The sequence below is a fragment of the Lates calcarifer genome, unplaced genomic scaffold, assembly GCF_001640805.2.
Source record: "Lates calcarifer isolate ASB-BC8 unplaced genomic scaffold, TLL_Latcal_v3 _unitig_1979_quiver_622, whole genome shotgun sequence".
Taxonomy (NCBI): domain Eukaryota; kingdom Metazoa; phylum Chordata; class Actinopteri; family Centropomidae; genus Lates; species Lates calcarifer.
This window is the reverse complement of record NW_026115892.1, coordinates 179,498-195,322: the sequence shown is the minus strand read 5'-3', so window position 1 is coordinate 195,322 and position 15,825 is coordinate 179,498. Positions and strand designations below refer to the sequence as shown.

The window sequence follows — 15,825 nt, the reverse complement described above, 5'->3', positions numbered from 1 at the left end:
ATCATGTGTTTGTTATGTAAGGTCTCAATTAAAACTGAGGCAGAATAAAAACTGAATATTTCTGTCCCTGTGAGCTACTGACGCAGGATAAAGTAGAAAGTCCTCAGACTTGTGTTTCAGTTTGTTGATTAACTTGTCTTTTCTTTGGTTTCTATTTCAAAATAAAGTCAAACTTATTGTTTCCTGTTTAATAATTTGATTTATTCCAAATCAGATCTCAGCTCTCTTTTCTTCAGGAAACATTGACGACTCCGTTTATTCTGCTGTGAAGCTTTATATTGAATCAGCAGCAGACGGCGCCACCTTCAGGCCACTGACTATTACTGCAGCAACACTACACTGACAACATCCAGGCAGCAGGGGGAGCTGCAGGATCACACAGGAGGTCAGGAGGGAGGAGAAATATTAACAACTGATGGAACATCACAATAACAGATTTTACAAACAGTAAAACGTAGAAAAATAGAAATATAGAGAATATAAATAAATGTTTTTACATGTGGATCTGCTGCTGCTGCAAGGAATCATGGGATGTCATTCTCTCCTGCCCTTTGGTAAAGAAAGCTCCAGTGTCTCCTCTGCTGAAGGAGATAAGAGAGGAAGCACTGAAGGACACCTGGGCCTGATCATGGCTGAGACAGACCTGCAGGATCATTTACCTCAGTCTGAACCTTCAGAAGAGAAAAAAGATTATTGAACCACAGACCAGAACAGTCTGGATCCTGATCCACACAGACCTCCACCGTCTGCTGCAGCTCTGAGTCTGCTCACACAGAAAAACACTGAACCAACACACACTCAGCCTTTCTCCTGATAAAGGATCTCTCTCTCACACACACACATTCCTGAGCTGGTTGTGTGCCGGCTCGCTCTGTGTTGATGTTAGTCGACCAATCAGAGACAGTCTCAGACCCGTCCCTGTAAGGAGTCCAGCTGTTTTCCCATTTTCGGTCAAAGTCCAGGCAGGCAGTGTGTGTGTGTGTGTGTGTGAATGGATGGAGGTGCAGCAGGTGGAGTCTCTGACCTCTGACCTCTGATACGAGTCAGAGAGAGCGACGTTGATTCAAAGAGAGAAAACTCTGCTGACAACTGAAAAGAGTCGAGGTTTGAGTCTGAAACATCTGCAGTGGAATCAACTCATCTGGAAACATGAACTTAATTATAGAGGCTGACGAAGTTCATTCAACTAATATCAGTCGTTCTGACTTCAACTGATGAGTTGACTCATTAAATTAAGGTTTTAAATAAAATAAAAAATAAGCATATTAACAGACGTCCCAGCATGCAACTCTGCAGAGATTCAGACATGATGTAAACTCATGTGTCTTTAACATGTTGAATTAAATCCTGGTTGTTTCTTGTTGAAAACACTGAAGCAGCTCTATGTTAAACTAGCATAGCTAACATTACTGTAGCTACAGAGAACGAGACCATGAACATGTTTTGCATCTCTGTGATTCTTTTGTGTCTCTCTCTCTTTTTGGTCATTTTGCGTCTCCTGTGGTCGTACGTTATGTCTTTGCAGTCTCTTCATTCAGAGCTCTGGGCCTCAGTCTGGCCTGTGCAGTAATCTTTCCATGTGTACGAGTTTCCAGGAGATTTCATTTAACAGAACAAATACGTTTCCACAGCTGGAGGACAAACAGGAAGCAGTGTGTGTCAGATGTAAACGTCCAGTGTGAAGCTGAAAGGTGTTTCCAACCTTTAGGAGAAGCTCACAGACTGTCAGCTCAGTGTGAGATGTCAGATTAATGCTTGATCAGTGAAAATAATGAGGTGAAATACTTGAGCGTGGTGTGGTATGAAGGTATGAAGGACAGAGACTGTGGGAGGGGCAGAGGACCAGATGAACACTGTACAACTAAACAAGGACATACTGATGGACACCACACACTCAGAGACAAATACTACTGTACACAGTCTGTATGAGGAGTCACACACTCTGCAGAGACACAACCAGACCACACCCACCATGTTTCCTCTCCTTACATGAGGAGGAGGAGGAGGAGGAGGAGGAGGAGGCAGAGTGTGATGCCAAGTCTCCTCTTATTTACCCTCCAGCTTCCTTTTTTGGAGTTAAGGATACAGACGCAGACAGATCTCTGCTGTCTGTTGTTTGGTGTTTTATGTTCTATTCAGTCTGTTCTTACTCCACTTTTTCAGTCCCGTCACCTTCATTTTTTTCCTGAAGTTTCCCAGAATGTTTCTATTCCAGAGGAGTAGTAAAGTGGGTGGTGTCTCTGTTGCAGGAAGTTTTGTTTCCTTGTAGTAAAGTTTCCTTTTAAGGAGAACCTGAGTCCTGCTGCTTAACACTAACATACAGCACAGAAATGTTATGGTCATCGTGCTGACATGGTTCATCTCTGTCCCGACACATTCCTCCCTCGGTTTGGAGGGAGCTGGACAGCTCAAAATACTACGATACCCATGAGCCTCAGTAACTCGCACCTGGAGAAGACTCCAGACTCCAGAGCTGCTGCAAAGTGGAAGGAGCCTAATGGTTCCCAATTAGCGACTCCAGAGGTGGGGAGTAGCTGACTGTTTAACCCACCTTGAAGTTGATCAGGGTTAAAGGTTGCTGTGATTGGACAGTTAGGGTTAGTGGGTGGGACTATGTGTTTGATGTTGAACACCCTGGTAGGCTTAAACCAGGTGGGGTCAGGGATAAGGTTTGGTTCAGATTTAGGGAAACACATCAGCAGGGAAAGTCTTAACCACAACGGCAGTGACTTCAACACCTCGTCTCACCAAGAGGATGAAGAACTGATCAAAGAAACTGAGGAAACAGCTCAGTGTTGATCTGTTAACCTACAGTGACGGTGTGACCACCTTCTCTTCACCGACCGTTATCTCAACTCCAGTCCAGCTGAAGCTGAAGCTGCAGGAATCTGATCAGAAACCAAAGTCCTAACAAATTAAAATGTGACCTGATGATGGCGCTGGAGGAAAAGTCAATCATCGAACAGATACTTTGTCTGAATCAACTGACAAAGATCAATAAGATGAATTTTACATTTCTTTTTGGAAACACAGAGATTTACAGGATCCTTATATTCAGCAAAGTCGCTTTTCAACACAACCGCCGTCATTCCTGAACCTTAAAGTGTTTTAGTGTCTAAACCGACGACAGACAAGACTCAAGACTTTGGACAGAAGACGTCAGGGTTGAGGATTCAGGAAGTGTTGATCAGGGAAGGAAATTAGACTCGACTGCTGTTTTACTGAAGAGCTGAGGTCCAGCTCTGTCACAGCCTCCTCCTCCAGTGAGTCCTTCGCTTCAGTCAGAGGTTTCCTACATTTCCCAGAATTCTCTGCACAAACTCCATACAAGGAGCTTTTCTGTGCTTTTCTTGACCCAAAGACTCAGATACCAGTCAGACGTCCTTCACACAACGAGACAAACAGAAACAGAAAACATTCTTCTACTTCTTCTCCTTCTCCAGCGCCTCATTTAAACCGATCTCCTCCCTCCATCCTCCACCCTGCTGTGTTTGTCTTTTTAAGGAGATAGACTTCTGCCCCCTCCTCAATCTGCTCTGTAATGTTACAGAGAGAATGAGCAGTGAGAAGCTGCGACTGCTCAGATTTAAATACACTGAGGATCAGGCACAGAAACAACTCATTATTTAAAATAAAATTCAAGAACTGGTTCATTTAAAAGGTTATTTTTCTTTACAGCCCACGTGTCCAGTTGTTTAAATCAACTTCGCTGTTTTAAGAGAGGAACAAACTCAAAGAGTTGGTTCTCAGCTGGAACCAAATCATCAGGTGTTCAGGTGCGAACTGTGACATCATCAGTGGGTGTGTTCTGTTCTCCAGGTTGGACAGAGAGGATGGACAGATATCTGTAATAACAGGTGATCAATGAGATCCACCATTAATGACACATCACTGATCACACTGGTTCTGATCTGAACTGAAGGAGACCTGGACTGGGTCTCTGGGTAGAACCAAGGTCAAGAATCCTGAACTGAACCGGATCAGCTCTGAAAGGTCCGACAGTGTTGTTATGTAGAGTTTCACAGCTAACTGGTATGGAGCAATGAAACTGACAAAATCTCATCAAAAGACATCAAACAAAATAAAAATATAATGAATACATCAACAAATAATGTTGTTAAATTATTCAGATAAAGTTTGATACTTTTCTTTTATCTCCATCAGATGATTAAATACATTTATTTACATTATTTTGTAAGCAGCTCATTTCAGGATGAAGCTCCTGATGAGTTTGGTTGTAAAATAACAGAATAGTCCTTTAACCTGCAGACTCTGCAGTAGGTGGAGGCCTGAGCTGGATGTTGGACGTGACGTTACAGCTTCAGGATCTCCTGCCGTCCTAACATGGGGATGAGTCTGTGATCACTGTGTGTGTGTGTGTGTACGTGTCTTTCTATGGTTGTGTGGACTCAGTCTGAAACGATCGCTGTGAGGACGTTGTGTTCAGTCCTGACAACTTCAAACAGTTGTTTGAGGGTCAAGACCTGGTTTTAGGGGTCAGGTTAAGGTTAGGATGGAGAGATGGAGAAAGCATTATGTCAGTGAGTGTCCTCATAATTATGGAAAGATGTGTGTGTGTTCAGGATGGTGTGGGATCTCCTCAGATGGGGATTGTCATGTACATCATGTAAACAGATTATGTCACATTGTTGGCTCGCTGCTGAATGAACTCGCTGTGCTGCCATATCAGGAGGTGAGAGACAGAAGACGAGTGGATGTAAAACTAGTGAATAAAACACAGAGGTGGTTTATATGGATTAAATTATTATCATTATTGATAATTAGCTCTGGTTACACAGAATACTGTCCTGCAGCGATGATGTGTTTCTGTAGTCCAGTCCTGATGTTAGCATCAGCCTGGTTCCTCCACAAAAAGCCAATGGGATTTTTTCATAGTGTTTCAGATAATCTTCACAGATGAACACCACTGTTCTGATGTTTGAAGTAAGAAGCTAATGTTAGGCTATAAACCAACTACACCACGGTCACATGACGTCAACGTCTCCACCACTAAGCTTCCAACTGGTCATTTCATTTAGCTCTGAGCTCTTCTACAAAAGCCTTTCTTCTTAGAAAGTTAGTGAGAGTTTGAAAGAGCGTGAGTAGAAACACAACGAGGCTGTAAAGGTGGACTGGTGAGTAGATGGGTTTTCATGTTAACGTCCCCGACAACCTCTGTAGTCTCATTTAGACACTCGTTAGCAACCGCCTTTTTTAAGACACGGTAAAAGCTTCAAACATCAGGAGTGGGGGATTTACTGACCCATTTTATGTCGGAGAATAAAACCTGAAAATGTCTTGAGCTTGTTTTAAAACCACAGACCTTATTTCAGACATTTAACCAGAAACACACTGACTTTGGGACGAGGGAACAGGAAGTGCTAACATGCTAACATGCTAACTGACTTCCTGGTTTTAGGATTCAGTAAATAAAGACATAGGAAGTGGTTTCTAACAGACTCTAATGCAGCTGTGATCAGGTCTAAGTGAATACCTGTGACTGCAGGTGGAGCGCCGGCCTCTGATTGGCTGCTTCATTGAGGACAGAAAGACTTGTCCTGGATCAGTTTAACCAGCTGAAGACAGATGAACAGAGCTGTCTGTAACTCGATCTGTTTGTCCCGCGCTCAGTGTGTGTTGGTAATGAGTGTAAATCAGTCAGTAACAGTGTCATGGACCGGGGGGGGGGGGGGGGGGGCACAGCTGAGAATGGAAACCGAGTCGACTCAGGAGGATTCAAACACGCATCTGAGTCAGCTGTGGATTCAGCCTCAGGTCCAGCAGCCAGGGTATCAGAGTCTGAACAACCAGTAACCCTGAGGTCTGTCTGAGACCTGAACCATCAACTAAGACCTGAACCATCAACTGGAGATCTGAACCCTCAGCTGAGATCTGAACCATCAACTGAGACCGAACCATCTGCAGACAGTTCATTACAATTTGGTCTTTAACCCTTTAACCTGTCCCCCAACCTTAAATCTAGGTCCACCAGAGACCAGGTGGTGCAGAGAGGTTCCTTTCAGGGACAGGTTTTCATATTTTGTAAATTGTGCAGTCTAACAGTCCATTAATCCATTTACAACATCCTTTAAATGTCCTGTATTATTATGAATTATCCCTGTCACTCTGTTCAGTAACAAAGCTACATCTGAATTTGTGCCTTGATCTTAAGATTATTTATTTTAACCCTTTAAAAAATGTCTCAATTCTGCAGAAAACCCAGTGAAAACAGCTCAGTCGTCAGGTCTGAGGTCTCCGAGCTGCTGAGCCGAGGAGACGCCAACAGGAGGTGTGAGACAGAAACATGAAGACAGACTTGGATGTCAGGGATGTCTGAGGTGTGAGACGGCGTCACCAAACACTGCCTGACCTTTAACAGACCCTCAACAAGTCACACTGACCGACTCACTGAGGAGAGGACCTGAGGTCTGTTTCCAGTCTGAACAACATCCGACACCTCCGAGCCTCAAATCACAGGAAGAAAAACTCTGGACTGGTCTTAGAATATGGAGAACAAAACCTGCTGTGATGAAGACACAGAGAGACAGTCTGAGACTTAAACTGCAGGTCCAGAGTGATGCTGAACTGTAGATCAGTTAAAAAGAAGTCATTAAAAACCAGCGTTCATCTCTGGAAATATCAACAATCATGCTGCGTTCAAGACGTCTGAATTTCTGAGTTCCTACTCAGAAGTTTGAACCTGAATGCCTCCTGAAGTCGGAGCAACCCCACCAACCCCGACATCAGAATCCAAGATGGCTGCTCCTCATCAACAGCAGTGAACTCTGCTAATGTTCCTGTTTATAGCAGCTCAGTCTCATTAGTTTCACATGAAGTCAGTCAGACACAGAGAACTGTTCAGGTTTTATCTGTGGACATGTTGCTACGCTGTTTGTAGAGCGATGTTAGCAACTGTTGCTAACAACAGCTAGTCTGAGATACGACTGAATCAGTTCACCTTCATGGTTTAATGTTCCAGGTTTGAAATGTGAACGTCTTTTTAACAACGTTCTGAAGAGTTTGTGTTAAACTCCAACGTTAACAGCTCAGCTGTTCTTCAGGAGCAGATCTGATCTGATTCTCTGACAGAGAAACAACAACAAACACTTTCTGTGAGCGTCCATGTTTCTCTAACAAGACATCACCTCAGTTCAGACTCTGATGGAAATATTGTTTGTTCCTGCTCCAGAAGGAGAAGAGGATCATGGGTAATATTTAGTTCAGTGACTCAGAGCAGCAACAGAGTTAATTATCAGTGCTGACTGCAGGGGGCGCTGCTGCTTTAATTAGACTCAGACTGAACCCAGCTCTCATTTTTACTTGACTGCAGTGAAGTGGACGTCAGCTGTAGTTCCCACACAAATATCTCATAAATGAACCTCAGCAGTAAAATTCATTAATTCAAAAATACAGTTTAAACATTAAAGTAATAATAACAACATGTCTTCTTTTATTTGAGCATTATTTTGAAGAGAGAACTGTATATTGTAATAGAGTATTTGTACCCTGTGGTATTAGTACTTGTACTTGGGTAAAGTACCTGAATACTTCCTCTCTCTCTCTCTCCTCTCTCCCTCTCTCTCCCTCTCTCTCCTCTCTCTCTCTCCTCTCTCTCCCTCCTCCTCTCCCCCCCTCTCTCCCTCTCTCTCTCTCTCCCTCTCTCTCCCTCTCTCTCTCTCTCCCTCTCTCTCTCCCTCTCTCTCTCCCTCTCTCTCTCTCTCAGAGGAATGCAGTGAATGATGGGAGAAAGTTTGGCGGTGCCACGAGTCGTCTGATTGGCTGCTTCCCTCGGGGCCTGCCCTATAAGGAATCAAGCAGGGGAGAGAGAGAGTAGGGGGGGAGGTGGAGGGAGGAGGAGGAGGCCCAGGCCATGTTTGGGATGGAGGGATGGATGGAGGAGGTGGAGGGTTGATAAACTCAGTCGCAGCGGTTCAGACTCTCACTTCTGTCCTGCCCCCCTCCCCACGTCCCAGCAGGCCCTGCACTGCCACGGTAAGACCCAGCACCTCCTCCACTACCTCTTGCTTCACCTCCCTCCTCTCCTCCCTGCTCCTCTCCTCCTCTGCTGTAACATGTCTTGTACTTTTCCTCCTTCCTCCCTCCATCTGCTCCTAAACCTCCTCATCCATCACATCTTCACCTCCTTCACTTTCTCCTCCTCTCAGTGGAAGAACTGGTAAAACCTGCATCACGTCTTGCTCCTTCACCTCCTCCTTCAGTCCCCTCACCGTCCTTATTCCTCGTTGCACCTCCTTTCTCCTCAGCTGCTCCATCTCCTCCTCTCCTCCTCCGATTTCTTCTTGCAGTGATCTAGTCCTTCACCTCCTCCTCTCTCCTCTCCATCCTGTTGCACCTGCTGCTCCTGACGCTGCCGGTCGAATCAGTCAGCCGTAAACCAGACTCCACTTGTGTTTTTACTGTTTTTTTCTTCTGTAAATGAGCTGCTGATGTTTTAGGTCCAGTTCTGATTCTAATGTCTCTGCGTTTAAATTCTGTGTTTTTTGAGTGAAGTTTGGTTGAATCTGTCAGGTGTTGAGATGAGTTTGATTTGCTGAGTTGAAGCTTTTGTTGCCTTTTCCTTTTAACTTGCTGCCCTCGGTTCTGTCTGTCAGGCACACTCTCAGAGTCAGAACCAGACCACACCTCAAAACAAACTACGGAGGCCCAGAGGGACAGTTTGATTTTTAAAAGCTGATTATCTGGATACAAATAGTATTTGTAGAGCAAATATTTAATTGTTTCTGATTATTTAAATGTGAATTTTCTGCAGTTTTCTGGAGCTTTCTGATCTGATCTCATGGTCTTCATCAACAGTGACACTGAGCAAACATTATTCACTGATGGAAACTCCAGAAAACAGAAAAAGTTTTGAACTGAATCTCGTGGTAAAATGATCAGAACATATTGATTGAGTCTGATATTGATCATCAAATGTTCGAGATGATTTAATTTTATTGTGAAATAAATCAGCATTTTGTTGACAGCTGCTTGATTATTCTTGAAATAGTTTAAAACTCTACCAGCAGGAGGCAGTAACTCCACCTCCTGTCTACAGAGCTGATTGAAGAAAAATTCAATGAACAACGGATCAAAACTGATTCACACTCTCAAAAAATCCACCTTAAATCTTTATGATCGTCTCATCAAACATCCTGCTGCATCAAAAACAAAAACCTTCCTATGGAAGTTCAGTTCTGCCAAACAAAAGTGAAGATAAATCAACATTATGACGTAATAAATTCTCATTATCTGACAGTGATATTCTGGATGTTTTCTGTCACTGCAGCTGATAATCTGAATAGTTTTATCTTTATTAACTTATCTGTTTCTTTCTCCAAACTTTCTACAGAACATTTCAGATTGATTTAAAACACACCGTCCTGCTAAAACAAACTCTCAACACATCAAACGTGGATTAATCCGCCACTGAAAATAGTCCCCAACAGATGCTTTATTTCCTCCTGTTTGAGTAATGTTTCCTAAAAAACTACAGTCAGCAGCTGTTTGAGGAGATTACTGAGACTTAGACTCAGACATGTTGAAGGATCGTTGTCCTCCATGTTTGACAGGTGGATTTCATCTGTGAGTCTTTGGTTCTGAGTTGTGTTTTACTTTCTTGCAGGTCTGGTTTAAAGGCATCTCTAAAGATTTAGGTCTTGAGGGGAAAAAAAAAAAAGAGACATGGTGGAGACAGTCAGAGAGCAGCAGACAAAACCGAGGGCAAAGTGAACCCACAGTCTCTGCTGCTGCCAGAGACATCAGATAAATATTTGATTCCCAAATTTCATGACTAAATATGGTCTAAACTCATCATCTCTGTCTCAGCGAGAGAGGGAGATGAGGAGAGATGAGGAAGGACAGATGGAGAGAGAGAGAGATAGATAGAGAGAGAGAGAGGGAGGGATCGAGAGAGAGAGAGATAGAGAGAGAGAGATAGAGAGAGAGCATAAAAGGAGAAAAGCAGTGAGCGAGCGAGGTAGGGTGAACACAGGGAGAGAGAGCATACCAAACACAGGCAGGACTCTGCTTCATGTCCTAATTAGGAAGTTTTCCCAGAGTGCCTTGTTCATTCAGTAAAGGACAGTAGTAGTTCAGTGTGTGTGTGTGTGTGTGTGGTGTGTGTGTGTGGGGGTGGGGTGGGGGGGGGTGAGGAGGAGAGGGAGGAGGGGGGGAGGAGGAGGTTTTCAGGGCTGTCACATGAAAACCTCACAACTCCAATTTTGGTGATTTGGACGTTTGAGACGGTCGACGATGTTTTCTGATGTTTGACACAGTTTCAGTTTCAGCTGATGCTGCAGTTTCATCTTCTCTTTGTTTTCATCTGTTTGTTTTCAGTTTTTAACTCCAGCTGAAATTTTCTCTTTTTTTAACTGAATCAGCTGCTCCACTGCCTTTACACTGAGCTGTAATATTTATTCTGCTGTTTTCTTCTATTTTAGCTTCTTTGTTTTGCAGCTGCAGGTTACCTAGCAAGGGATTCTGGGTAGTGAAGTCCTTATAAGTCTTCCAGAAGCTGCTCTTAATAATAGTATTTTTTCCTTCATTTACATACACATGTTTAAAGTTTTTAAAGTCCATCAGGTGGAAAGGACAGCGCCCCCAGCGGGCCGACACAGCACATTACAAACCCTCCCAAATAAACAAACAAAAAGTCTGCAGACTCACTAACCTCTGACTTCTTCTTTCTGCAGTGTGAGTCGGTGTCGTAGTGTCGTTGCTCGTCCACAGCGCCCCCTGCAGTCATGTGTGATGATGAGGAGAGCACCGCTCTGGTCTGTGACAACGGATCCGGTCTCTGTAAGGCCGGGTTCGCCGGAGACGACGCCCCCAGAGCTGTCTTCCCCTCCATTGTGGGCCGGCCCAGGCACCAGGTGACAGCCAATTGGTCCACACATCACTGGGGCTAATGGCTAATGCTAATGCTAACGCCGCCTGTTCAGCTGTCAGGCCTCGCACCTACACACAGTTCTAGGTGTGGTAACTAAGAACAGGAGTCCATGAACACAACATCACACCACCAGGACCAGCAACCAGCAACACACAAACACAAACTCCACCTACAGTTAAACATCATGTAGAAAAAACATCCTGTCAATTATAATTATATACTAACATGTGTCCAGAGCTGTAGCCAGGGTAAAAGTACATTTGTACTTCTAATTAATTTTTAATGCATCACAATGTAACATGCAAACAACAACTTGGGAAAAATATTCTAGGAAAAAAGTTTATTTTATCAATTTTCTAAAATAAATAAGTAAATAAAATAAGTAACCACGGCAGAATCTGACTGCCTATGATCATTCATCTAAATCAACGTGAATGTTTTCATCACACATGAACCCAAAGGAAAACAAAGTATTGGTTTCATCCCTAAACAAGTTCAACAATCCACAGAAATCATCAGAGGTCATTTACCACACTGAAAACAACCTGATGTTTAGCACTGTTAGCTAGCAACACTCTCTCTGTGATCCAGGACCTCCTGGTTTACAAATTCAGCACTGCCAGCAAGTCTAGCTAACTAGCTAGCTAACATTAGATTGCATTGTCTAATGCTAATTAATTAGCTAGCTAACTGGCTTGAAAACATTTAGCTGATATAAAATGTCATTGGGAGGTGCTGCTGTCCTACAGGTTGTGAACAGTTTAACAGATATGTGAACACTGTCAATATGAAATGTTAATATGAACCTATGCTGAACATATTTTGGTCGTTATCTCTCCAACTATCAGATGTGACAGAAACACAGTCGTTAGGTTCTGATTGGCTGAAGGTAAGTCTGATTTGGTGGATTGATACGACCACAGGACTTACAATTTACTCAGGGTATGGTCCAACCTGTATCCAGCCGAGGTTCACCTGTAGAGTAAGTCAGTCACATGATGTTAAGAAGCTCAGACAGAGCATCACTGACCTGTCTGTCTGTCTGTCTGTCTCAGGGAGTAATGGTGGGTATGGGGCAGAAGGACAGCTACGTTGGTGACGAGGCTCAGAGCAAGAGAGGAATCCTGACCCTGAAATACCCCATCGAACACGGCATCATCACCAACTGGGACGACATGGAGAAGGTCTGATGAAAACACCTGTTAAACACCTCCAACGTTCAGTCGTTACTCTGATTGTTATGGTTCATTATGACGACTCTCTCTCTCTGCTCTGTGATTGGTCAGATCTGGCATCACTCGTTCTACAACGAGCTGCGAGTGGCTCCAGAGGAACATCCCACCCTGCTGACTGAAGCTCCTCTCAACCCCAAAGCCAACAGGGAGAAGATGACACAGGTGATACTGCACTGTACTACACATTATACTACACATTATACTACACTGTACTACAGCGTTTTGTCAGTCAGAAGTCGCTGGATTATTGCAGCTACTCAAACTGGTTCCTCAGTTGAACCAATTCAACGCTTTGAGACACAATGAAATTTTTAAAAATCTGTCAGATCCACAACCATCACATCACAAAATCCCACAGTTTTCTCTTCCTCTAAAATGACTCAATTGATCAAATAGAAATATTTGAACTTTCCCTAAAATTCAACCTTTTGGTTCTCCTCTAGAACCTAAAGAAAGTTCTGAGACTTTGAACAAAGTTTGGATAAACAACAGGAGTTTGTTCTGACTGATCCACCGACAACATTAAAACACAAAGAAACAGTAAAACTCTTCAACTGAGAGAAGAATGTTTTGGAGTTTTTACTGAGAGTTCTGATGAATGATGTGTTCCTCTGTGTCCAGATCATGTTTGAGACCTTCAATGTTCCTGCCATGTATGTGGCCATCCAGGCTGTCCTGTCACTGTACGCCTCTGGACGAACCACAGGTTGGACCACATCCATCCTCATTATTCTGTAAAGAGACTAAATTATGAAGCAGTCCTGTTTCGTGACTCATTAACCCAGAAAAAACAGCACTATAAAGGATCTTACTCTTTAATGAAAAGGCTGATGTCTGTAGGAATCCTATCCATAATGTGGTCAGACAGTTGGATGTACTTACTTTGCAGCAGCTGTTGGCGGTGGTCTGGTCTGGTCTGGTAACTCTGTCCTTATCTCTGTCCAGGTATCGTCCTGGACTCTGGTGATGGCGTCACCCACAACGTGCCGATCTACGAGGGTTACGCTCTGCCTCACGCCATCATGAGGTTGGACCTGGCGGGACGTGACCTCACCGACTACCTCATGAAGATCCTAACCGAGCGAGGCTACAGCTTCGTCACCACCGGTACAACCACAGCAACGACCGCACACCTGTACACGTTTACCTGTGTGCCTGTCTGACTGTGTCTGTGTTGTCTGTCTGCAGCGGAGAGAGAGATTGTCCGAGACATTAAGGAGAAGTTGTGTTACGTGGCCCTGGACTTCGAGAACGAGATGGGGACAGCAGCGACCTCGTCCTCTCTGGAGAAGAGCTACGAGCTTCCTGACGGTCAGGTCATCACCATCGGCAACGAGAGGTTCCGCTGCCCTGAGACGCTCTTCCAGCCCTCCTTTATCGGTCAGTGCCTGTCCGCCTGTCCGTCCATTTATCTGTCAAAGTCCACACTTTTACCACTGTCATCGTCTCGTTTTCTGTCCTGCAGGTATGGAGTCGGCTGGTATCCACGAGACGACCTACAACAGCATCATGAAGTGTGACATCGACATCCGTAAAGACCTGTACGCCAACAACGTGCTGTCTGGAGGAACCACCATGTACCCGGGTATCGCTGACCGTATGCAGAAGGAGATCACCGCCCTGGCTCCCAGCACCATGAAGATCAAGGTGAGAGCTCCGGAGGACTCTGCTGACTTTTTCTACTCACTAAAGTTTTTATTGTCCTTTAAGTACTTGTAATAATCAGGCTCTAAAAAGCCCAAACCAAGATCTAACGTAACAAATTAAATTGATTTCTAGCATTACATCAATTTAAGGTGTTATGATGGAATTACCAGTGTCCTCTTAATTAATTCTTCAAACCCTTGAAAGCTGAAAACACCTCAAGAGCTTTAATTGCCAGATTAAGTAGGAATTTAAGGGTCTAAATGACTTTCCCCTTAATTTACAAGTTCATTAGCTTCATTAGACATTATAAAAGACACCAACTAATCTCCTTAAAAACATTTTTCAATTTCTTCATCATTAACAAGTTTAGTTGATTATCAGAGATACAAGATCGTCTGTCTTAAGGAATTAAGGATCCTTAACTTAACCTTAAAAAGATTAAATAATAAATTAAGGCCTTTCATTATATTTGGTCAAATTTAGACTTTAGACTTTTCAGACTTCAGAGAGTTTCAACCTTTGAATTGAACTGTCTCCCCCCTCCCTCCCCGATCGCTCAGATCATCGCCCCCCCAGAGAGGAAGTACTCGGTGTGGATCGGCGGCTCCATCCTGGCCTCCCTCTCCACCTTCCAGCAGATGTGGATCAGCAAGCAGGAGTACGACGAGGCTGGACCGTCCATCGTCCACCGCAAGTGCTTCTAAAAGATCCATCATCTTCAGCTGCCCCCCCATCCCTCCCCCAACACCCCCGTCTTCGGTTTCTAGTCTCAGCTCCAGCACCGTCTTTATTTTAACCCTCACTGAGCACAAGCTAACAGGTCCCAGATTAGCTCCCCAAAAACACCCCACAGGGACGACAGCAGGACGTCAGTCATGTTCTTTGGTCTTTAGGAAGATCTTAGAAACACCTTCCTACTGAAATATTTTTATATTTTATATTATGACAGCTGGAAAAAGGGAAGTGATGTCGTCTTTAGTGAATCCAGATGTTTTTGGTGAACTGAACCTTTAAACCATTCAGAACTTCCATCAGAAAATATTCAGATTTTCAGCTCAAACATCCTCCCTGTCTGCTCACCTTTAAACTGTGAATGTGCCGCTTGTCCTCCATCTTTAACCCCACCCACTTACACCTGCCCTTGCTCCACCCCTGTGATCCCCCCACCCCCACCCCACACTGGTCCTCCATGTTGGTACTGTTTCTTGTCAAAAGGTGTGTTTTTATTTTTGATGAATAAAGCTTGAATGTTGCCCGCTGGTGTTATCTTCCGTCGTCTGGGAGCAGAACACGTTCACATGGTGTTATGATGATGTCACACAAAGTGTATGATGATGTCACAAGGTGTATGATGATGTCACAAGGTGTATGATGATGTCACAGCTGGTGAACTCTGAGTAGGTGAGCAGGAGGCGTGGCCTCATGGTGCTGTCTACGTTAGAAACAAGTTAGAGAACTTAGATGGAAAAATGTGTGATGTGACGTCAACAACATGGAAGTGACAGACGACTGCTCCAGGAAGAAAATAAAGAGCTGTCATACAAGAAAACTGTGTCTGTCTCTGTGTCGATGCTTACAAAGGTAAACAAATCCTAACACAGTCCTGCAGTGATGATGTGTTTCTGTAGTCCAGTCCTGATGTTAGCATCAGCCTGGTTCCTCCACAAAAAGCCAATGGGATTGTTTCATAGTGTTTTGGATTATTCCAGAAAATAAACTGTGAGCAGCTAAAAGTTTCTGATCCTTCAGGTTTAGTTGATCAGATCATCTTCACAGATGAACACCACTGTTCTGATGTTTGAAGCCTAAATCAACCTTCAGAAGTAAGAAGCTAATGTTAGGCTATAAACCAACTACACCACGGTCACATGACGTCAACGTCTCCACCACTAAGCTTCCAACTGGTCATTTCATTTAGCTCTGAGCTCTTCTACAAAAGCCTTTCTTCTTAGAAAGTTAGTGAGAGTTTGAAAGAGCGTGAGTAGAAACACAACGAGGCTGTAAAGGTGGACTGGTGAGTAGATGGGTTTTCATGTTAACGTCCCCGACAACCTC

At 43.9% G+C, this 15,825-nt stretch overlaps 1 protein-coding gene across 1 annotated transcript; it reads left to right on the top strand.

Moving 5' to 3' along the window:
- The first annotated feature begins 7,828 nt into the window (after positions 1 to 7,828).
- Positions 7,829 to 15,319, top strand: LOC108891483 (actin, alpha skeletal muscle B). Its single transcript, XM_018688604.2, has 9 exons — positions 7,829 to 7,992; positions 10,692 to 10,871; positions 11,944 to 12,072; positions 12,175 to 12,285; positions 12,745 to 12,829; positions 13,069 to 13,230; positions 13,312 to 13,503; positions 13,589 to 13,770; positions 14,331 to 15,319. The coding sequence occupies exons 2-9, from the start codon at positions 10,743 to 10,745 to the stop codon at positions 14,472 to 14,474; spliced, it is 1,134 nt and encodes a 377-aa protein (XP_018544120.1). The 5' UTR covers positions 7,829 to 7,992; positions 10,692 to 10,742; the 3' UTR covers positions 14,475 to 15,319.
- Positions 15,320 to 15,825: the final 506 nt, after the last annotated feature.

Bases quoted from the DNA above. Each gene is read 5' to 3' on its own strand.
- LOC108891483 (XM_018688604.2), top strand. From the start codon at position 10,743: ATGTGTGATGATGAGGAGAGCACCGCTCTGGTCTGTGACAACGGATCC. The intron at 12,073-12,174 runs GTCTGATGAAAA...GTGATTGGTCAG, and splicing joins ACTGGGACGACATGGAGAAG to ATCTGGCATCACTCGTTCTA. The intron at 13,771-14,330 runs GTGAGAGCTCCG...CCGATCGCTCAG, and splicing joins CCAGCACCATGAAGATCAAG to ATCATCGCCCCCCCAGAGAG.